Here is a 24,261-nt window from a genome sequence, read left to right as displayed (position 1 = left end):
ACAATGTATTTTAATAAAACGGCTGCTACAGAGCATCAAACCACATGTTGTCAATCATGGAATATCCACTAAAATATGGAATTTAATCCATTTGGATTCTATTTTTTCACAATTACCTCAGAATAAAGTCGGTCACACCAGTGACTTCAGCTAAAAGCTTCATATGAAATCATGAGCTAAATGAGAAAATCTCTGATAACTGAAAGACACAGTGGACTCACCATGTGCTTTTCTTCATAGATCCTCAGAAAACAGGTAAAAGGAAGTCGAGTGATGTCATCAGTGTGACTTTTATTTCAAAATAAGAGATTTTTGTTACACAGTAACACCAGTGACACGACTCCTGGGGACAACAACTTCTATATATAGTTTATAATATTAATTTGGCATTTGTTTTGTTTGTCATTTAAATCATATATTCCATAGTCATGTATAGATTATTGCAGTTAAAATTGCAGAAAAACATGATTTTTACCTCAAAATATGCCACTGAGCCTTCACACATGACTGTGGGGACGAGCTCTTCTGTGGTGTTTGGAATTCTATATGATTGATTTAAAAACCAATATTGCTAAATTGAGGCTCAAGAAGGTCTAATTGTTAAAATAACATATTGTTTTATTTTTAAATATAAATAAATTGTAACCCTAACATGTTTTTTAAGTGTAATATGTCTTTAAATGCTAGGGACACAAAAATGGACGTTTCTGTAGAATGACCCTTGAACTGTTCTTTTACAGGCCTAACTCAGTTGTTACCACTACAGACATCAGCACCGATACGCAAAACATCCGCCTTAGTGGACACTACAACACGTTAATTGTAGCAGCTGTTTTAAAGTGCCATCTTGTGCGTTTGTCTCCAAAGGTCTCCTGTGTAGCGACAAAAAGCTGAACTTACCTCTGATCGTAGATTTTTCACCAGCCATTCTTACAGACCTCCGATCATCAACACTAAAATACCTACGCCTGAACTTACACTCACAAAAACGATGGTTCTTTAAGGGTTCTTTGGTTCTATATAGAACCATGAACACTCAAAGAACCATGTGCATGCTTAAATGGTCCTTCAGATTGAAGAAGATTGGAAAATGTGTTGAATATGGTTCTATATAGCACCAAAAAAGGTTCTGCTATGGTTATGATGTCAAGCTTGTAACAATAGCAGAACCCTTTTTGGTGCTATATTTCCATAACATCCTATATAGAACCATGTACAACATATTCTCCATCAATCTGGAGAACGATTTCACCATGCAAATAACTCTTTAAGCAAGCACATGGTTCTTTGAGTGTTCATGGTTCTATATAGAACCATTGTCTTTACTAAAGAACCCTTGAAGAATCGTCTTTTTAAGAGTGTACAAATGAATTTCTTAGTATGATGTAAAATATGTATAACGCAACACTATGAGATGCTATGTTTACGCTTTTGGACTGGTCTTCACATTCGTCACAAAAACTGACCCTCGGTCAGCGCGGTGACTCCGGAAGTGAATTGAGAATAAAGGCTCTGGACCTGAAAAGAAGTAGCAGTGATGTCCGAAGCAGAGACGGAACGTAGTTAGGTTTAAACAGTCAACTTTCCTGGACATCACTACCGAATGTAAACGTAGCCGGAGCAAAACCTCTCATCTTCAAAAATGTTACGATTAATATTATTTGCTAAAATTTGACCATGTGAACGGACATCACCGATGTCCAGGGAGAGGAACAGTGACTGCATGTTCCAAACAATGAGTGTAGATATCATAGATATCATATATACAGTCAGTGGTTTAAGTCCTCTGTGATTGTAGCCTGTTCTCATTAGACACACACACACACACACACACACACACACACACACACACACCCCGATCAGGCATTCTGACCACCTCCTTGTTTCTACACTCACTGTCCATTTTATCAGCTCCACTTACTATATAGGTGCACTTTGTAGTTCTACAGTTACAGACTGTAGTCCATCTGTTTCTCTGATACTTTGTTAGCCCCCTTTTACCCTGTTCTTCAGTGGTCAGGACCCCCATGGACCCTCACAGAGCAGGTACTACTTGGTTGGTGGGTCATTCTCAGCACTGCAGTAACACTGACGCGGTGGTGGTGTGTTAGTGTGTGTTGTGCTGGTACGAGTGGATCAGACACAGCAGTGCTGCTAGAGTTTTTAAACACTGTGTCCACTCACTGTCCACTCTATTAGACACTCCTACCTAGTCCTTCATCAGTGGTCACAGGACGCTGCCCACAGGACGCTGGATATTTTTGGTTGGTGGACTATTCTCAGTCCAGCAGTGACACTGAGGTGTTTAAAAACTCCAGCAGCACTGCTGTGTCTGATCCACTCAGACCAGCGCAACACACACTAACACACCACCACCATATCAGTGTTACTGCAGTGCTGAGAATGATCCACCACCCAAACAGTACCTGCTCTGTGAGGGTCCATGGGGGTCCTGACCACTGAAGAACAGGGTAAAAGGGGGCTAACAAAGTATCAGAGAAACAGATGGACTACAGTCTGTAACTGTAGAACTACAAAGTGCTCCTATACAGTAAGTGGAGCTGATAAAATGGACAATGAGTGTAGAAACAAGGAGGTGGTTGTAATGTTATGCCTGATCGGTGTGTGTGTCTATATATATATACACACACTCACACTCACCAGGCACTTTATTAGGGACACCTGTACATCGATGTAATTATTAAAATTGCCATTTGTCGCTGCAGTGCAGTGCATAAAATCAGCTTCAGGTAATGTTCAACCATCAGCCATCATAATGTTAAATATCAACCATCAGAATGGGGGAAAAATGTGATCTCAGCGACTTTGACTGAGGCATGACTGTTGCTGCCAGACAGGCAGGTTTGAGTATTTCTGTAACTGCTGATCTCCAGGGATTTTTATGCACAAGTTTACTAGGAGTTCACTCAGAATGGTGCAATAAACATCCAGTGAGCAGAAGATCTGCGGACGGAAATGCCTTGCTAAGGAGAGAGGTCAGTGGAGAATGGCTAGACTGGTTCGATCTGGCCAAAAGGCTATGGTAACTCAGATAACCACTCTGTACAATTGTGCTGAGCAGAAAAGAATCTCCGAATGCACAAGACTTTAAACCGTGAGGCGGATGGGCTACAACAGCAGAAGACCATGTTGGGTTCTGTCAGCCTAGAACAGAAAGCTGAGGCTGTAGTGGACACAGGCTCAAAACTGGACACCTGAAGACTGGAAAGTCAGCCTAGTCTGATGAATCTCTGTTTCATCTGAGGTGCACAGATGGCCGGGTCAGAATTTGGTATCAACAGCATGAGTCCATGGACCCAATCTGCCGTGTGTCAGCAGTCCAGGCTGGTGGAGGTGGTGTAATGGTGTGGGGAATGTTTTCTTGGCACACTTTGGGCCTGTTAATACCAATAAATCATTGCTTGAATGCCACAGCCTGTTTAAGTCTTGTTGCTGACCATGACCATCCCTTCATGGCCACAGTTTACCATTTCCTAATGGCTGCTTCAGGCATGATAATGCACCATGTCACAAAGCAAAAGTAGCTCAAACTGCTGTTATGAACATAATGAGTTCAGGATTCTTCAGTGGCCTTCCCAGTCACTGGGTCCGAACCCAGTAGAACACCTTTGGGAGGTGGAAGGACGCAGCTTTGAAATGCACCTGAAAATCTGCAGGAATTACAAGATGCCATCATAACATGGACCAAACCGCAAAGGAATGTTTCCACCATCCTGTGGAATCCATGCCATGAAGAATTGAGGCTGTTTTGAGAGCAAAGGGAGGCCCTACCCTGTATTAGCCTGGTGTTCCTAATAAAGCGTTCAGTGAGTGCATGTATAAAACAACGACTGGTACACTACACCGCAGTATTTAAAAAACTAACATGCTTTTTCTGAGAGAAAACCCATAATCCCGATCCAAAAGGCTGTTATTATGCTTACTTATCATATATCTGATGTCTTTTCCCAAAACGGCCTACGTTCACCAACTGCAGCTCCAGTTACAGCTGGTATCAAGTTTGTACTTCGGATCACAGCCAAGTTTTCTGATCCATTAATCATTTCATGTCAGGTTTTAATGAGAAGTGAAGACACTCAGATTCAGTTCATTAAAAAGTTCATTATGTATTTTTTTAATGTAGCAGCATGTTACAAAACATAACGTACTGTCTCTTCATGTAAAGTATTATTGTAAAGCTTTTCTGTAAGTCTGAAAGTCTTATAGAGGAAAAAAACAGCCGTAGTTACAGATCAGCATCGATCCACTTGACCAAAAACCTGATGTTACTACGCTTGAGTGATTGAGTTGTTTTTATTCTGATAAAGCCGACTATATTGAGGAGATGTTCAAGGGCCTGAAGATGCTCCTAACCCAAAACCCAGCATATGATCTCATGCTGTGATCCGTTTCAATGGGATAAAGTATAACAGACTGTACCCCCCCACCACCCACCCCAGAAAAAAATGAGCAAGAACCATTATCAGAATGTTTATATGTTTATCGCTGCTGTCGGAAGAAAACCTCAAATCTCCAAAATGATAACTTGACAGGAGAAAGAAAAAACATACTTTACTTTTAATGTAAGTCAATGGAACCAGAATTTTTTCCAAGTCATTTTGGGTCGTTTCTTTTGGTCCATTCATCATGAAATTTACACACAGTGTAAAGGGCAACAGGCATTTTCAAATTATGTCAAAAACAGAAAAACCAAAATGGATATACGATGTTTTGCTCCGACAGCAGCGATATGTAAATTAGAATAGAATGTATGTGAACGAATTCATGATCCCTTTAAGGAAAGTTCAGTTTTTCATCATAATCTTTCATGTTTCCTGTAAAAACATGTTTTTCTGTACATGGTAATAGATCAGAAAACCTACTGACCCAGATACAGTAATAATGATGAGCCAATAGGCAGTTGTGGGCTGGAGGTTAGGGAACCAGCCCTGTGACCAGAAGGTCGCTGGTTCGATCCCCTGAGCCGACAGTGTGTCACTGAAGTGCCCTTGAGCAAGACACCTAACCCCCAACTGCTCCCCAGGCACTGCCCACTACTCTGGGCAAGTGTGCTCACTGCCCCTTAATGTATGTTCACTAGTGTGTCTATGGCGTTTCACTGCACAGATGGGTCAAAATGCGGAGGTGAAATTTCCCCGTTGTGGGAAAGGTAAGGGTCACTTGTTGCAGCATCAGCCCACTGGCTTCCATTATAAGTGTTTTGAGGCAACAGGTTTTCTGTTCATTTGCTAAGTACAGAAAGTATGAGAGACTGTAGGAAACATGAGATTAGGATGAAAAATGTTTAAGTAGCCCTTTAAAAAACCTGCACAGCTGAACCATCAGCGGTTCAGTTAAGAGGTAGCAGTGCATTTTTCTACAGTTCTAGATGGACAGCACTCTCGAGGAAGCTTTAGTTTCTGTTGAAGTGCCCGTCTGTAGCCAGTCTTGGTCTGTTCGTTAATCCCAGAGGGAGATGTAGGGTTGAGTTTAGGGTTTATGTAGGCCACCACATGTAAATACCACGGAAGCTGGAAGCACTTGTTTTGTCATTAGTCTTTTTTAAATTATGTTTTTTATCTTAATTGTGAAAATGGACTGTACAAAAGGCTCGTACTCCTTTCCTACTTGGCTGAGCATGTTATAAAGCAGCCTGTAGCTGTTTTCATTAGCACACTGCCTTGAGTTTCAACACTATAATGTTGTAAATAAGAAAAAAATACTTTGCTATGATTGATGACCATCATGAATGCAAAAGTAAACTGTTTGTTATATAACATTGTTTGTTTTGTCTTTATTTGGAGGTGTAAAATCAATGCGAAGGTGGTGATTCAACTGCAGCTTTGGAGTTAGAAAATCATGAATAATATTCAATTAAATATAACCTATATGGCTAAAAGTATGTGGACGCCTGACTGTCACACCTATGTGAGCTTATTGGACATTTCATTCCAAAACCAGGGACATTAATATGGAGTCAGCCCCCCTTTGGTGTTGTAAGAGACACCAAACTTAGGTAGGCAGTGTTCTCCTGGCACCCACCAAACCCAGATTCATCCATCTTTTGGCCATATAGTGTTCCTTGTAGCTCCACTTACCATATAGGAGCACTTTGTAGTTCTACAGTTACAGACTGTAGTTTCTCTGCATACTTTGTTACCCTGTTCTTCAGTGGTCAGGACCCCCATGGACCCTCACAGAGCAGGTACTATTTGGGTGGTGGATCATTCTCAGCACTGTAGTAACACTGACGTGGTGGTGGTGTGTTAGTGTGTGTTGTGCTGGTCTGAGTGGATCAGACACAGCAGTGCAGCTGGAGTTTTTAAACACTGTGTCCACTCACTGTCCACTCTATTCGACACTCCTACCTTGTCAGTCCTCCTTGTAGATGTAAAGTCAGAGACGATAGCTCATCTGCTGCTGCACAGTTTGTGTTGGTCTTCCTCTAGTCCTTCATCAGTGGTCACAGGACGCTGCCCACCGGACGCTGTTGGCTGGATGTTTTTGGTTCTCTGTCCAGCAGTGACACTGAGGTGCTTAAGAACTCCAGCTCTGCTGTGTCTGATCCACAATACAGTTCTCAGAATGTTTTCAAGTATATAAGCATGGACTATTATTTATGTACATATTCCACTACTATTTCACCCAATACTATTTTTGTATTTTTAAAGATAATTCTTAATCATATTAAAAATAGAATCTAATTGAGTTTGGAGAGACTTTAAATGTCGTAACACACCAAATCTTTCCTAAAGACTCAAATGAATTGGATATATGAAACTTACACCCTTGTAGTGGTTTTGTCGACACTCATAAAGGGACATTAAATCAACAGTACTGTGCAACAGCCAGACACCACCCTTCAAGTTCCTCATTTTTCAGCACTCAGATAAAGGCAGAAAACAACAAAGCCTCAAAACCGAATACATCAGCTGTTTCAGTGTCAGTGAGTCACTCTTCCCCTTTATTCCAGCTTCTCTTCAGGAGACTCACTTTCAGTTCCTCAAAGAATCTGCAGACACACCTCCAAGTTCAGTCTTAGAAGCTGGTTGATCATTTTCTGAAGTAATCAAACACATTCAGTGATGTTGTGGTCTGGACTCTGGGGTGGTCAGTCCGTCGTTCAGCTTCTTTGTTTGATGTGTCCGTCTCCTTTTCTCAGTGAGGTTCTTCTTGATCAGCTACACATCCTTTCAGACCCACAGCGCTGAGTCGTCTTCTCACAGTGGAAGGATGGACAGAAACACCTGTGGATGTTTTCAGATCTGAAGCAGCTTGATTTTCTCCTCTCTCTCAAAGATGAAAGCTTTAAGTGCTGTTTATCTGATGGGGGCAGTTTTGGTGTCTAACAGGTCTTCCAGGTGGTTGTTAGGAGTACCCATTTTCTCTGTAGCTTTTAATCATTGTTTAAACTCCTGTTTTGGAAACTCATTTTCCTTTGACTTCCTCCTTCCTCATACAAGTGGATTATCTTATGATCTCAGAAATCTCCTGAAAAATGAATAACTTGTATTTAATGGCTGTTTTTACTGGAAATTAAATAAACAAAGGGATGGTCTCGGACTTTTGCCCAGCACTGTGGTTAAATAGTAACATATACACTCGGCTGAGCTGCAAAGGTTGGAACAGAAACACACAAACTCCTGTTCCAAGGGGAAATAATGATGTTTAAATGCCATTCACGTGATACAGATACATAATCAACTGATTCAAATGCTTTGCCACATTATTTTTTAACAACTTAACATTTTTTTTCAAATTCATGAGATATCCAACATGCTTTTTTGAAAAGCATTTATTGTTTAAATTACTAAATATAATGCAAACACGCTAACAAAATAACTCACTCATTTCCTACAAAAGAAAATGTTTACAGTAAGAAATCCGCTTAGTTGCAACCACCAATTAAATCCTCACTTGGACATATATACAAAATATATACACTCGGATGAAATTCGGTTAAGTACAGTCTGCAATCTGCGTTAAACCTTGGAATGTGTCTGCTGTACTTTGTTAAATCCCTGCTCAGCGCCTTTCCAAAAGGCTTAATGTCACCTCAGGGGAAGAGCAAACCTTTTCAACCCAATAAGAAAAAAGAACATCATCCTAGTAGAAAGAGCAGTAGGTGTGTGTGGATGTTTCACAGCTGAGGCAGTTTGTCCACCGGTGTGTCGAATTTGAAGTCTGGAGGGAAGAGGTCGGCGGCTCGAGGGTAGATCAGTCTGTACGACTGACGGATGGTCACATCAGCCACACCTGCGATATCTCCAATTTCTGTACAAAAAATAAATAAATAAATAGACTAAAAATTTCTGCATAATTTAATTGCTGAGATACTGAAATACACCGGTCAGGCATAACATTATGATCCCCTCCTTGTTTCTACGCTCATTGTCCATTTTATCAGCTCCACTTACTATATAGGAGCACTTTGTAGTTCTACAGTTACAGACTGTAGTCCATCTGTTTCTTTGATACTTTGTTAGCCCCCTTTTACCCTGTTCTTCAGTGGTCAGGACCCCCATGGACCCTCACAGAGCAGGTACTATTTGGGTGGTGGATCATTCTCAGCACTGCAGTAACACTGACGTGGTGGTGGTGTGTTAGTGTGTGTTGCGCTGGTCTGAGTGGATCAGACACAGCAGTGCTCAGTGTCACTGCTGGACTGAGAATAGTCCACCAACCAAAAATATCCAGCCAACAGCGTCCTGTGACCACCGATGAAGGACTAGAGGATGACTACAAGGTGGACTGACAAGGTAGGAGTGTCTAATAGAGTGGACAGTGAGTGGACACAGTGTTTAAAAACTCCAGCAGCACTGCTGTGTCTGATCCACTTGCACCAGCACAACACACACTAACACACCACCACCACATCAGTGTCACTGCAGTGCTGAGAATGATCCACCACCCAAATAGCACCTGCTCTGTGAGGGTCCATGGGGGTCCTGACCACTGAAGAACAGGGTAAAAGGGGGCTAACAAAGTTTGCATGTAAACACAGACAACTTAAGAGAAGAACCCTTTTTTTGTGCTATTTAGAACCATTTTCCAAAAGGTTCTATATAGAACTATGTACAACACATTCGCCATTAATCTGAAGAACCATTTTACCATGCAAAGAACCTTTTAAGCATGCAAATGGTTCACTGAGTGTTCATGGTTCCATACAGAACCAGTGTCTTTACTAAGGAACCCCTGAACAAAGATCTTTAAGAGTGTACAAATGAATTTCTTGAGCTTAGTATGATGAAAAATATGTATAAAGCAACACTTAAAACTTCTACTTTAAAGCAAGTCATGATAACTCACTCAAATAAATCGACACACCCAACAGAAGTTTCTGCCTGACTCAGAAAACATCCAGCTACTCAGCTTTGCATCAAAAGAAGCATCAGCTCAGAACAAATGCATCAGTCACTCCTGCCACACCTGTTCCAGTAAACCCTGTAGGACAGAACCACAGCTTCACTGGCTGTTGTTTGCTGTGCCACTTACCTTTCTGCGTCTTTTTCTCGGCTGAGGCCTGAGAGGCCATGTAAATGGCGGCTGCTGCCACAGAGATGGGGCTGCGGCCCGGGACCAGGTCCAGCTCCACCGCCTTCCGAGCGATGAAGGTGGCAGCCATCTGAACCTGTTTGGGCAGGCCCAGGTTGGAGCAGAAGCGGGACATGAAGTCTCCTGTGGTTATCAGATCCACGCTCGTCTCCAGAGCCTTCAGGATGAGCTTAAAGCATCGGCCGATCTCCTTTTTCGAAATCCGGGACACGGCACAGATCTCTGTTAAAGGTGAAAGGATAAGATTACAGATAAATCAACATGATGTGTAAATCCCTGACCTCATGATTTGATGCGATTCAGTAAGGGAATGATTGAAATAATCATTAAATCTCAGATTTTCCCACGATTTGGTTTAAGTACTTGAAAGTGCACTGAGCACACAAATGTGACAGGAGGAACAATTTATACAGCAGTGAAACACACAGTAAAAACTAGGGACCAAAAATTTGTTGATGAAATAACTCAAGTGGACCAAAGTGAAAAGGCAACATCTAAGGCCCAGTCCCATTTCTTATTTTTACCCCTACCCCTTGTTTCTGAGTGTTCTCTGTAGGCGACCCTGCCAGTCTGCAGTGATAGCAGAGGAGGGTGAAGTTCAGCTCCTCACTGCTGGGCTTTAGTTACATTTAGGAAATCATATGACTTCAAAGAGGGGGGCAATGACTTATTATCGCCCACCCCTAATTCTTCAATTAAATAAAGGTGAAGTCAGCTATTTGCCAGCTTCTTGTTCGAATTTTTATGTTCCACCTTAAATAGAGTACCAGTTACATTCTGGTGCATCAGGCGTCAGAACTGCTGGACTATTTAAGGTGGAACAGTAAGATTTAGCTAGCTAGCTTCTGAGACATCAGCACTACTAGCGATTTTTTATGCTTGTTATGAGGAAAAAGACCATAATACACTGAAACGACATTAAACTAAGATAACAGTGGTTATCGTAATCTTTAATGGAGGAAATTCTCACATTTGTGGGTTTCTTTGGTCTCTTGTTCAGCCGTCTTGCCCGTTTTTCTTTTTTTCTCATAACTCTCTGTTTGGAGTCTCTGAAAAACCTCCGCTTGGAGGGTCATGTAGCCCCAACACTTCACCCTACCCCTCTATCTCAACAAGAATCAGGACACCCTAGACATGAACATGCAAAACTGATGGGTAGGGCTAAGTGGTAGGGGCGAGGGGTGAAATGGGATTGGGCCTAAGATAATAAAATTATAATATAATAAAACAAAATTTAATAGTAAATAAAATTAGCAACAGTAAAACTATCGGCCACGTGGAACTAATTCAAGATTTCTGTGAGGAAAACAAGAACTTCACTACAGGCTTGATACCAAAAAAAAAAGCCACCCGCTCAATATGAAGAATACAGACAGTCAAAGTGCAAAATACAAATAAAAACAATGGAATTCACCATCTTGAATCCACTGTTGTGGCACTGTAGCTACACACTGTAATCATTATGCTAAGTTACTTTTGTGTAAGCTGTTATTTACTGACTTATTTTTACATGTCTGCTTTTTCCGGTTTTCGGCTGAGCGAGTCCTGAATTTCAGTTTCAGCCAAGAATTTTCATTTCGGTGCATCACTAACGAAAACAACACAAGCAAGCTTTTCTTAGCACTGGAAAAATAAACCATTTGATCCAGCATTTGATTTTTTCACATTTAAAAACATCCTAAAGATTTACAGCCAAAAAAATTGCTGCAATTGACCATTATAAACTCCCATACTCTAAAACTGATGCAGATTTGCAACCCAAATTGTGTCTAGAATAGCACACGGCTCTTCAGGCTTCTTTAAATAAAAAGCACTGCAGATTTTTCATGCATAAAGACTCACCTTTAAATGTTCTGGGGACTCCCTCCTGTCTGCAGGCGATGTACAGGCAGGCTGAGGCGATGGCATCATTACTCCTGCCCTTAAGGCTCTTCTGCTCATAAACTTGCTTAAATAAGTTATTTGTGCGATCCTGGAGGACGTACAAAGAAACGTGTTAAATGGAAAAAGCTTTAAAGTAACTGAAAATGTTATGATAGACTCTCTGTGACTTCCCTATTTATTTATATGTTCAGACACAGATGTACAGAGCTGTGCTTTCACACCACCAGCCCAGCTGTGACAGCGTCACGCTACTTCCCCATTTCTAACTGAACAGTTTCAGTCCACTGGGCTAAACAGTTTCACTCCGGCTGTGAAAGATTTGTGGTCTTGGTCAGTTATAGCAATGAAAAAGCCTTAAATCTTTGGCGTTGAAGTGGGTTTTCTACAGTTACTTCTGTTCATGTTCTGTGAAAACAGACATCTCAAAATGTTTCCAAAACATAAGCCTGCATGAACCTCCTGAAACACTCTGACCTGAAATAATCAAGAAAATAAACGTTTGTTTAGAAAGACTAAAATACGCCTTTAAAAGCCATGTTAATCGGCATCAGAGGGGTTTCACATGGCAAGTGACAGAAAGAGTAAAAATAAGTGAAAACAAGAATACAAACAGATGTTGAAAGCAGAGAGCCATCAACTTAAGAGACAAACATTAATAACCAACACTTGCAAGAAGCTCTGCCACTGCCAGGATTTCTCTACCTCAGCAAAACCTGCAGTTTAATTGGCTGATGGCAGCGCGACTCTTGCTTTGTGACCATAAAAGTTAAAAACTTTTCAACTCTGTGGCAGACAGGACTCGACCTGTGTTATCACTCTGCTCACCACCAGTTGCTAAACAGTGGTCGCTTTACTCCAAGCTGCTGGAACTATATATATATATATATTTATTTATTTTATTTTTTGGTGAAACTGCCCTTAAACATGTTTAAAACCATGTTCAGGGCTTCTTAGCTTTACCTTCTTTACTTTGCAAAACTGTTGTATCAAAAGCTGTTGAACACTTAATGCCACCACACATCAGAGGCGTCACCGATCATAATCTGATTTCTGCAGTTATTCGATTATTCAAGGGGTCATCTGATTAAGAGGCTGGATTTTAGCTCAGTAATCAGATTTCTCAGTGCATGTAAATTCTTACTCTGATTTCTTTCAGATTTCTCAGTCGGCGCATGTGTGAAAACAGACGGCGGTACCGGAAAAAAGCGAGCAGCGTCGCCGCGAGACGCAGCAAAACACTTTTGAAACGAAGCTGAAATCAAATACATGCTTTGACGAAATTAACGATTTAAATATTCATCTTCTAGACGATGTTTGTTCATATTCTGAGGTAAAGTGACAATGTTTTGAAAAAAGCCGCGTCATGAAGTTTGAGTTTTACATTACGCTCACATCACGTCTTCTTCTGTGAGTTTATTGGCTGGTTGTAAAGCAGAAATCCGATTACTACCTGACTCATGTAGACCCAGAGTTTCCCCATTATCTGATTACTCAAGTGCATGCAAACGTGTTAATCAGATTACTGACAAAATCTGATTTTCTGCAGTTATCGGATTATTAAGTGCATGTAAACAGTGTTTCTCAACCCTGAGAGGGCCTCTGCCCTGCACTTGTTAGTGTTCTCCTGCTCCCAACACCGCAGATCCAACTCATCAGCTCATTAACAGACTCTTACGGAGTTGATGGTGGTGTGTTTGAGCAAGGAAAATCCTGAAATGTACAGGGCACTGGGCTCCTGAGCCAGGGCTGAGAAACACTGCTTTAGAAATGTCAAGTTCAATTTTACACTCTACTCATAAATTTATTAAAATAAAACATAATTTATTATGCTTTACATCAGTTTACAACCTCTTCAAAACTTGCTGTTTTGATTGCATTTTTCTGAGTAAATTTCAAGGCACATGTGAACTATGGTTTTCATATGGCTTAATTAAATGTAGTGTAATTTAATGTGATGTAATTTTATGGCATAATGCTGAACGGCGTGCTGTGATGAGCTGAGAAACTGAACAGTGTTAGCGCCGGGGGGCGCCCCTTCATTAAAACCAATGGTTTCTAATTTTTAGGTGTGCAATGCAGCACGTTTAGCGCATGGTGGCCTTTAGGGTTGTGCGTCATCATGAACGACATCAAGGCCGTGATCTACTTCGCCCAAATGTGACGAGGGATATTAGTCATAACGCACCATCTACACCTGAGCAGCAGAGGGACACTTACTACGATGTTCCTAGGCAAGTTGATCCGGTCGGCCATGGTGGTGATCTCTTTGAAGGCGTTCAGCATGGCTCTGTCAGAGCTGCTCATGGTTCTACGGTTCTGGTACTTGGAGTTGCCGAACTCATCGAAGCTCGCGGCTCCTGTTCCCTGTTTGCATATAGTACACAGAGTAAAACAGTCATGTTTCCAGCGATTTCTCAGAAAAAAAAAGCAAACTTAAACTTGCTGAACTGCATGCGACTAATGCCACATTTAGAAATAGATGACTATTAATAAAGTGTTTGAAATATGGACATTATAATAAACTTTTTAAGTTAAAAAAAAAAATAGCCTAATTTTATTTTGGCCAAAATATTGGTGCATACTTGGGATACACAAAATAGCAAATGTATAGTAAATTAATTGATTGAATTAAAAATATATAACATTACAATACCAGACATTTACAACACACAATCTCTATAGTATGATTATTAGAAGTGGTGCAATGATAATGAACTTTTATGGGCCATTTCAATTCTGACTTTTTTTTTTTTTAACCTAAAGCTCATATGAAACACACTTCCAGACATAATCTGCCCTTTAAATCTCCAATTCGGATAATTTAATCCATTTAAACATGACTAACTACGCTCTCTTTATAATACAGTATAATAGTGTTCTTTAAAGTACCGTCTGTATTTTGTGTATTGTGCCATAATTTATCAAAATAAAAACACTTTATTGAATACTATAATAATCTATACTGGCACCGCAAAACTGATGCAGCTCATGTTGATTCAAATGTATGCATTTTTACTGAATTCACATCTTAATAACTCCGTAATTAACCATCCTAACTGTGTTGGCTGCCCGGTTACCTTGCTGATCATGGTAGTGAGATCTCCTCCATTCAGGAGAGGATTCTGAGCGTCACCAACACGTGAAGGGTCTTTGGTGGCTTTCTCGTTCGAGAACGTCCTCCACTCTGAGCCGACGTCAATAACACGGTCACCTGGCATGGAGAGGAAGTGTGAGTGGAGGGGAAAGACAATAAATAGACTGAGAGCTTGTGCACATGTGCCTGACACAGGTAAGTGACTTGCGTTTAGCACAGCCAATCTGTCCATCTTAGAGACCAGAATGGAAATAACCCCTTATAAAATGGTATAACCCCTCTTTAAGGGCAACTACAGGAATTTTTTAAAAAATTCTGCATGGTTAAAATGTGAAATGCGCCATTCAAGTTCACAAAGGTGGTGACAGGAAGTATAAGTCCACCTCTAAAAGCTTCCTTACAGAATGTTATTGTTTTATCAGACGTTTTTGGCCTTAAAAGTATTTTTTTTATATATATATACGTGGCAGAGAAGTAGGTGCATAATGCAGTTAGACAATGTAGAAAATTTATTATTTTTATTTTATTTTTTTTAACAGATTTTCCTGCTCCTGACCTAGAAAATCACTTCAGATTGTGAAAATGTGTTGCAAGGGGCATATTGTGGTTAAAAGTGGGCAAAATATTGTGTTGTGTACACCCAGCTTTACCTAAACGAGTGCGAACCATCACATTAGAGATCAGATCTGAGCAAAAAATGAAGATTTTAATGTAAACGTAGCCTAAAACTGTAAAATGTCTACCTTAAGCTGAATGTGATATGTTTGTGTGCGTGTGAGGCAATGATGAACACTTTATCTCTTAAAGTTACCGTCTGATGACCGTTTATACAGTAATACAGGCTGTAAGAGGTCCCTGCTCCTAACGCTGAGCTAGGTAACGTACCTCCTGGTGATGGATCTGTTGACAACATCCAACAACACTGAGAACACTGTGGGCAGAACGACGCTGGGTCTTGACAAGAAAGACCATTTGGAGTACTTACCTACCACCAGGCCACATTCTGGACAGATCATATCCCCTGCCCTGTAGTCCTCCACCAGTATGGCTTCAGGGTGATTGGGGCATTGCACCTTGGGAAGAGCATCTCCACTATAATGAGGAGAGGAATTGAGGTTAAAGCAAGCCAGGGATGGGAGGTATTGGTAAAAATGAATAGCAAGACATTTTCCAGATATATTGAGGTATAGATTGTGTAATTCAGCATTAAGGCCCAGTCACACTAGATTTCCTAGCAAAATTACATTCATTTCAGTGGAATTCACCACCATGAACGAATTAGACTTCCGGAGAGAATAAAGATGAGCTCTGACACACGTCTTACGCCCTACGTTTTTCTTTATGTTGAATGTTCTGTGTGAAATCTCTAAGGAAATATTTGAGTTTTAAATCATTTGAGTTTCAGCAAAAAGATTTTTTAAATACTATATATTTCCTTGTTTGGAGTGTGAAACGTAGTACTAACAGACAATCATGCATCAGCATGTGTTTAAAGTAAACAGCCTGAAACCTACACTATATGGGCAAAAGTATTGGGACACCTACACAAGCTTTTATGACATCCCTTTCTAAATCCATAGGCATTAATATGGAGTTGGTCCCCCTTTGCAGCTGTAACAGCTTCCACTCTTCTTGGAAGCTTCTACAAGATGTTGGAGAGAGTCTGTGGGAATTTCTGCCCATTCATCCAGAAGAGCATTTGTGAGGTCAAACACTGATGTTGGACGAGAGGGTCTGGCTCACAATCTCTGTTCTAGTTCATCCCAAAGGTGTTAGATAGGGTTGAGGTCAGGGCTCTGTGAGGGCCAGTCAAGCTGCTCGGCCATGGAAACCCTGCCATGAAGCTCCCGGTGCAGTTTTAGTGCTGATGTTGATGCCAGAGGAGGCTTGAACTGTGCAGTTATTGATCAGCAGAGCATTCGTGACTTTTATGCTCTATGCTCCTCAGCACTCGGCGACCCGCTCTGTAACTTTACACTTCGTGGCTGAGTTGCTGTAGTTCCTATAATAATACCATATTACAATACAACACAATAACACCACTCAATAGAAGGGAAGGAATTTCGCGAACTGACATGTTGCAGCAGTGGCCTCCTCTTATAGCACCACTCTCAAACTCAGGGAGCTCTTAGACCCATTCTTTCACTGATGTGTGTAAAGGCAGGCTGCATGGCCAAGGGCTTGATTTTATACACCTGTGGCAATGAGACTGAATGAAACACCTGAATTCAATGATTAGGCGGTGTGTCCCAATACTTTTGTCCGTATCATGTAGAACCTGGTTCTGTATAAACTGAAGGGCTGAATCTATACTATTTCCACGATTATATTACACAAATAAAACTGAGAAGTTGATGAAATGACTGGAACATATATAATGAGCTACTGAAAGTCATACATTCTAAAGTTCTACTTGTCGCTCGCTACTTTAGGGCTGGGCGATAGGACAATATTCATCATTATCATGATAAATTTTATCACGGTATGTTACGATATAATCTCAACTGCATGTTTGCTTACAAAAAAAAAGCATAATTAGTCATGTTTGATTGGATTGAGTAGTTTTTTTAACATGTCTGACTTTTCCAATTTACCAGATGTCAGAAAAAAAATAACGTGACCTGTCACGTATCATGAAAACATCTTACAATATCATATTACATTTTGGCCATATCACCAGCTCTACCCTACTAGAACAAGTTAAAATGGACAAATGACAACTGGGGCAGCTTTAGCTCGGTCAGCCTGAGTAGCTCTCGAATTGCCATTGCAATTTCCTCATACAATTTCCTGCCTACAGCGCCTTTAAGGGCGCAATTAAAAATGTTCCTCAGCTTGAATGATAAACCCACCTATTCTAATAGGAGTGTTAAAATAGAACCAGTCAAAAATTAACTTACATTGACTTTTTTAACCAATTACATGGTCAGTTGAGGGTTAATCAGTTAATCATTTTGTTGAAACTGCCACTAAAATATGCAAATTTCAACTTAAATTATGTATTACTACATTAGAAGATATTCTTCGTTTCCTTGTCTAGAACGTTTTCTATTTTTATTTGGAACTTGTCATCACATGCAAGTCAGAAATACAGTCCTACGACCCTGAGGACTTTCTTGGTAACGCGCACGTCAAGTGCTTATGTCTGCAGATTTAGGTTAGAGGTGGGTGATGTTGCAAAAATATCACATCACGATACTCTGACATTTTCACGAGACATATCACAATAATCTGACAAAGACCCAAAACCCCTTTAGTGCCACTTTTAAAGAAATAGTTCAGTGAAAAATCTAACATACCCAATTTTCCATACACCCCAGATATACTCAATCAGCCTTGACTGGTGTCAGGTTTGCTTCTTTTAAGAGCTGGAGCTAAATGTTGCTAACAAACACTACAACCCAATAGTCACCCAAACAGTTTCGGTTCTGAAATACATCAGCAAAACCTCACAATCCGCTCCAGGTCTTGATTAAGGTCACGCAGGCTGTCGATGTGGTTTAGGATCACTGTGTGACCCACTGTGAGCTATAAAAACAAACAAAACTTCACAGGGCATTTCAGACAACACCAGGGCTGATACTCACAAAGCAGGAATGATGTTGGATCAGATTCCTCCATATTTTTTATGACTGTCATTGTCACAAATACTGATTCTAGACAAGCACGCCAACTTGAGGTGGTTTGCAAATACAAAAGATGTTGTGATATCAGGTTTGTTCATTTTTATAGTTCACAATAGAGCTGGGTGACATGGTAAAAACATACTATGCTATATTAAGAGGTTTTCACGATACACAATATGGCGAAACACAAATTTTCTGACGTTATCAATTAGAAAAGACAAAGCAAGATTTTAAAAATACTATCATAAACTATGACACATTGCACACACTGTGCTGCACTAAATCCAATTAAACAGGACGAATTAGGCTACGCTCACATCGCAGGTAAAAGTGGCCCAAATATGATTCTCATCAAATCTGATTTTTTTGTTTGGCTGTTCAGATTATCTTTTAAATGTGATCTGTATGAGACATCAGTCTGAACAGATCAGCTCCTAAACTGACCCGCATACACAAAAGAACAGAGCGTCACGCTGCTTCACGGCTCATCCAGAGGTAAACAATTATGACTATGAACGAGCGCCAGTCGCTCCTGGAGGATCAGCTTCATCTTCACCAGCATCACAGGAGCCATCATGAAGCTTCACTGACTGACAGCTGGGCTCATCACCCAAAATGTGTTTGAGCTCGATGTAAAAAGGGCGCGGTCACTTCTTTGGTTGCGTCCTCGGATTCTTTAAACTTTGCTTTCAGACTTTAAACAGTTCTGACGCTGCAGCCTCGTTCTCCTACGACCGCGTTCGGCATTTCTTTCTAAATCTCTTCGAACACGGAGGGTTTTGATAAGTCTCTTCTAAAGTTTTGCACAGAAACATCAGCCTAAATGAGTCTCAGCAGCGTGAAATGACGATGACTGTCACGTTGCATTGACGTTAGTCGCATGATTTCCGATCTGGCTGTTCAGACTGAGCTGCACTGCCGCAGATCGGATATGTATCGGATTTCTGTACCACATATGAAAGCGTCTCAAATCGGAATTGAAAATGTCAGATTCAGTGTGTTTATCTGGTCACACTGCCACACACCTGTGTCACATATGAGGAAATTTGGATTTGGGCCACTTTTACCCGCTGTGTAAACGCAGCCTTAGACTGTTGAGAAGTGGTTCTGAATGCTAACCATACCAACGACATGCTCAGAAGGGCACATTGTGACACACTGCGGCCCAACTTATCAAGATACTCATACTGCCCTGCCCTAGTGCAGTTATACAGTGTCCTAAACCACACTGACAAGCCTGCGCGGCCTTAAATAAGACCTAGAAGTGGTTTGAGAGCAGGCTGAGAGAGGTTTTAGGGATGTATTTTCACAGATATGATTAAAGCTATTTGGGTGACTATTGAGTTCTAGTGCTTGTTAGCCTCACTGGTTCAGTTTTAAACTACAGAAGCAAAACCTGGACTCCAAACATGTCTTGGCGGATCAACTACATCTGTTGTAAGTGGGGAAAACGGGGAAAAGTTGATTTTTCACCAACCATTTCTTTGAAAACGGCCATAAACTCTGGGTACAACGACTTTTACTTAACATTTCACACACTGCAGTGCACTAAAGCCAATGGAAAAGGCCTAATTATACTCCATTGTTAATGAAACAAGCAGTTTGTCGATGTTTTGATATTAACAATATGCTCAGAAAAGCATATCGTCGTCGATCTTCCAGTCCAGGCTCGACTTCACAAACTGAAAATTTTCTAGTGCGACTGAGGCTTTAATAAAAGTAAGCGCCCCTACTCTACCTGAGATCTGCTACCCTGTGCTACAAGAGCATCTCACAAACCTGACACAGATTGCTGACTGGACTGTTCTGCATCTCCTAAAATTACACCAAAGAGAACCTTACACAGTATTGAACAAGTCAACCAGACAGAGAGCACATTTACAGAAAAGGAAACTTATTTTAAACTGTTCTTTCAAAAATAAACGGAAGTATAAACCGATCAGGCATAACATTATGACCACGGCGCTTGGTGTAATTGTGAAAGCAGAAGCTCATGGCTGCAAATCTAAAGTGTTTATGTTCGATATCTCATATATTAGTATACTGTGATATTGCTTTTCAGAGCATGATTAAATACTATAACTGACTGCCAAGCAGTAAATTTTAGCAGTAAAAAGGAAAATCTTAAACTAGATTTTTTTGAGAATGGTGTTGGGAAAAAAATGTAATCTGCAACGTCAGGCATAACATTATGACCACCTCCTTGTTTCTACGCTCATTGTCCATTTTATCAGCTCCACTTACTATATAGGTGCACTTTGTAGTTCTACAGTTACAGACTGTAGTCCATCTGTTTCTCTGATACTTTGTTAGCCCCCTTTTACCCTGTTCTTCAGTGGTCAGGACCCCCATGGACCCTCACAGAGCAGGTACTGTTTGGGTGGTGGATTATCCTCAGCACTGCAGTAACACTGACGTGGTGGTGTGTGAGTGTGTGTTGTGCTGGTACGAGTGGATCAGTGGAGTGGAGTTTTTAAACACTGTGTCCACTCACTGTCCACTCTATTAGACACTCCTACCTTGTCAGTCCACCTTGTAGATGTAAAGTCAGAGACGATAGCTCATCTGCTGCTGCACAGTTTGTGTTGGTCATCCTCTAGTCCTTCATCAGTGGTCACAGGACGCTGCCCACAGGACGCTGTTGGCTGGATGTTTTTGGTTGGTGGACTATTCTCAGTCCAGCAGTGACACTGAGGTGTTTAAAAACTCCAGCAGCACTGCTGTGTCTGATCCACTCAGACCAGCGCAGCACACACTAACACACCACCACCACGTCAGTAATTATCAGAGAAACAGATGGACTACAGTCTGTAACTGTAGAACTACAAAGTGCTCCTATATAGTAAGTGGAGCTGATAAAATGGACAATGAGCGCAGAAACAAGGAGGTGGTCATAATGTTATGCCTGACGTTGCAGATTACATTTTTTTCCCAACACCATTCTCAAAAAAATCTAGTTTAAGATTTTCCTTTTTACTGCTAAAATTTACTGCTTGGCAGTCAGTTATAGTATTTAATCATGCTCTGAAAAGCAATATCACAGTATACTAATATATGAGATATCGAACATAAACACTTTAGATTTGCAGCCATGAGCTTCTGCTTTCACAATTACACCAAGCGCCGGTTTCCCAGATATTGATTAAGCTTACTGTTGGACTAAATTTGAGAATTACCATTGGAAATTCTTTTTAATCCAAGTTTAGGCTTAATCTGGGTCTGAGAAACTGACCCCAAGTGACCAGTGAAAGTATTATTGTTAATGCTGTCTGCAGTGTTCGGGGCCTATCAGTATGTAGGTGCTTTTAATCACCCATATCTTTGCCTTCGTTGCTTGCACAAGCATTTTATGTAAATTAGCAAGGAATTATATGCAAATCATAACATTCCCCACCATCCACAGAAGCCACTTCTGGTGTCTGGTGACACAGACATCTGTATCTACTTACACGAATACATACTGAGACTGCGAGCTTACTAAACCGCAAGCGTTTAAAAAAAAATTGTTTGTCTTTGACACGCATGTATGAACTCCAGAAGGCACTTCACAGCCATTCAACCAGCTTTACAACCCATGGAAAGTCAATGAGGCTCTGTATGTACTGTTCACAGCACTGTGCCTGAAGGGTTCGGTATACAGTCAGTTATGAGACAGAATCACAAAAACCTGAACAGTACAAACAGGAGGCCTACAATAACACAGGCACACATCACTAGTTTAAATAAACAAAAACTTATGCTTCAAGTATCTGGGCAGGTTTGTCAGCCCCCTCACATCAAAAATACGACACTTATTTTAACTTTCAAGCAGCCTTTTTGCCTTTTTTCCCCTCCTTTTTTCATTGTTCTTTTATTTTTGTGAAGCACCTTGAGCTGCATTTTTATGTATAGATAGATGCTACTCAAAATGCCATTCCTAGACCTGTTAGCATTATTTGTACAAATTATTTTCTTATCACTTAACAGTGGCTTAAAGTGGAACACCACCAATTTTTCAAAATTCCTACACAATTAGGTGGTTAAAATGTAAACAGTAGTTTGGTGTGAAACGCTCTGTTCTAGAGAAACTTAGTCGGAATTGTTCACAGTGCTGGTGATAGGAACCAAATCCACCTCTAAAAGCTCCCTCACATAAAGTTATTACATGAAATGGTTATGAATTCACTGCCAGAGATTGTTTTATGGCAGTCTTGCAATAACATTTTGACCTAATACATCTTGTTAATCCATTTATTTTAACCCATTCATGAGGGAGGGGTACAGGCAGGGTGACGTAAGGCAAAACAGTCGCCAAAGAAAACTTATTCTTTCACATTTTCCACTATTTTACCATCAACAAAACTCAGACGGCACGTATAGGTTCACTGGTGGTTTTGGATAGTAAATAAAATGTCTATATCTGTGTTGTTGTCATGGCGATCCCCTGGTTCCTATCGGCACCACTGTAAAGAAATCTGAATCTCTACAATCAACCGTCTCACACCAAACCACTCTGAATGACCGTTTACTTCAGTGGCTGAACTATTCAGAAAATTTGAAAATGGAATTTGGTGGAATCCCCCTTTAACCCCTCTGTCTGTGACATGGCACTTTTCAGCTCCCCTATCTGCTCTCAGCGCGAATCAAACTGAGCTAAATTCGTGTAAAAATGTAGAAACAGCAGCTTCGTATCCCGCCAGAAGGTGAACACCTGATTATTTACACTAATTAAAGCCCTACATCACTGAATCACATCGCGCTCCGTGTATTTAAATCGCAACCCCAAAAGCGGAGCTAAAGCTAATGCTAAAGCTAAAGCACGAATAACGCACAAATTTTCTAAATTTGCTTACCTATCGCTACAGCACGGCTGGTATACCATCCATTACTGTATTATCTTTCCTCTGCATGCCAGCATTTAACGTTACCCTGCTCCAAAATACAAAAATAACGACGTTCAAATTCGGCGGCTTGCAAACGCTGGAATGCTAACAAGCTAACCATAGACTACAATACATTTAGCTAGCAGCGTTAGCCTTTCAGGCCAACAAATAAGCCCCAAATTTTCCAGAAAGATCCCGAGCCTGGCGTTTTGAAGTTGTACGTGATCTTGCCAACTCAATTTATTCTCTAAAATCGACCAGAAGCGGCGACAAATCCATATTTGAAACGTTTAGCGGCGTTAGCAGAAGCTAACCGACCCACACGAACGAGGCTGAAGCAGGCTTCTCGCTCCAATTCTCCGGTCCACCTTAAAGGGTGCAGCAGTTGCTGCACTATTTAAGGTGGAACGGAGTATTTTTCCTCACACAATGCGTCTCATTCACCACCGATATGGGGGGGAAAAAAAGCTTTATTTTAGACCCTCAGCGAAACGACTTGATTCACTGAGGTAGAACCGTCGCGTGTCTGAACGTCCTGGAGGGATAAAACGGTTTCGGGCTGAGTAATAAAACGCTCCGCTGTGAACTCACCGGCTGGTCGACGCCATTCTGTCCCTCTGCGCAGTCGAGATGAGCTGCAGCCCTATTTATAACCTCCGCCGTTCAGCCCCATCACGTGTTCCGCTCATGGAAAACCCGAATGGACGATATACTTAAATAAATAAATAAATAAATAAATAAATGTTACGGAGCCCCTCTGGTGACATTGTGATCATTTTTAATAAGGCGCGGCCACAATTAATACATTGAGGGCACGATTTACTATAATGAGGCCACATATTGGTATGTTTGAGGCCAAGAAATGCTATATTGAGACCACAAATAAATAAACCGAGGGCACGATTTATAATGAGGCCACAATTTACTATAATGGGGCCATAAATTGGTATATTGGGGCCACAAATTGCTATACTGAGGCCACGATTTTCTATATTAAGGGCACGATTTACTATAATGTGGCCACAATTTACTATAATGAGGCCACAAATAGGTATGTTTGAGGCCACAAAATACTATATTGAGACCACAAATAAATAAACTGAGGGCACGATTTACTATAATGAGGCCACAGTTTACTATAATGAGGCCATAAATTGGTATATTTGGGCCACAAATTACTATACTGAGGCCAAAATTTTCTATATTAAGGCCATGAACTGCTATACTGTGACTAAAA

General features: G+C 40.8%; 1 protein-coding gene across 1 annotated transcript; it reads right to left on the bottom strand.

The window, feature by feature from the left end:
- Positions 1–7,646: 7,646 nt before the first annotated feature.
- Positions 7,647–23,641, bottom strand: gtf2b (general transcription factor IIB). The gene is made up of 7 exons (XM_036565375.1): positions 23,616–23,641; positions 15,522–15,628; positions 14,520–14,653; positions 13,660–13,806; positions 11,401–11,530; positions 9,499–9,780; positions 7,647–8,274 (listed from the first exon to the last, which is right to left on the bottom strand). Exons 1-7 carry the CDS (start codon positions 23,630–23,632, stop codon positions 8,141–8,143), a joined length of 951 nt encoding a protein of 316 aa, XP_036421268.1. The 5' UTR covers positions 23,633–23,641; the 3' UTR covers positions 7,647–8,140.
- Positions 23,642–24,261: the final 620 nt, after the last annotated feature.

This window comes from Colossoma macropomum, unplaced genomic scaffold (genome assembly GCF_904425465.1).
Source record: "Colossoma macropomum unplaced genomic scaffold, Colossoma_macropomum, whole genome shotgun sequence".
NCBI lineage: Eukaryota > Metazoa > Chordata > Actinopteri > Characiformes > Serrasalmidae > Colossoma > Colossoma macropomum.
This window is presented reverse-complemented; position numbering and strand designations above follow the sequence as displayed.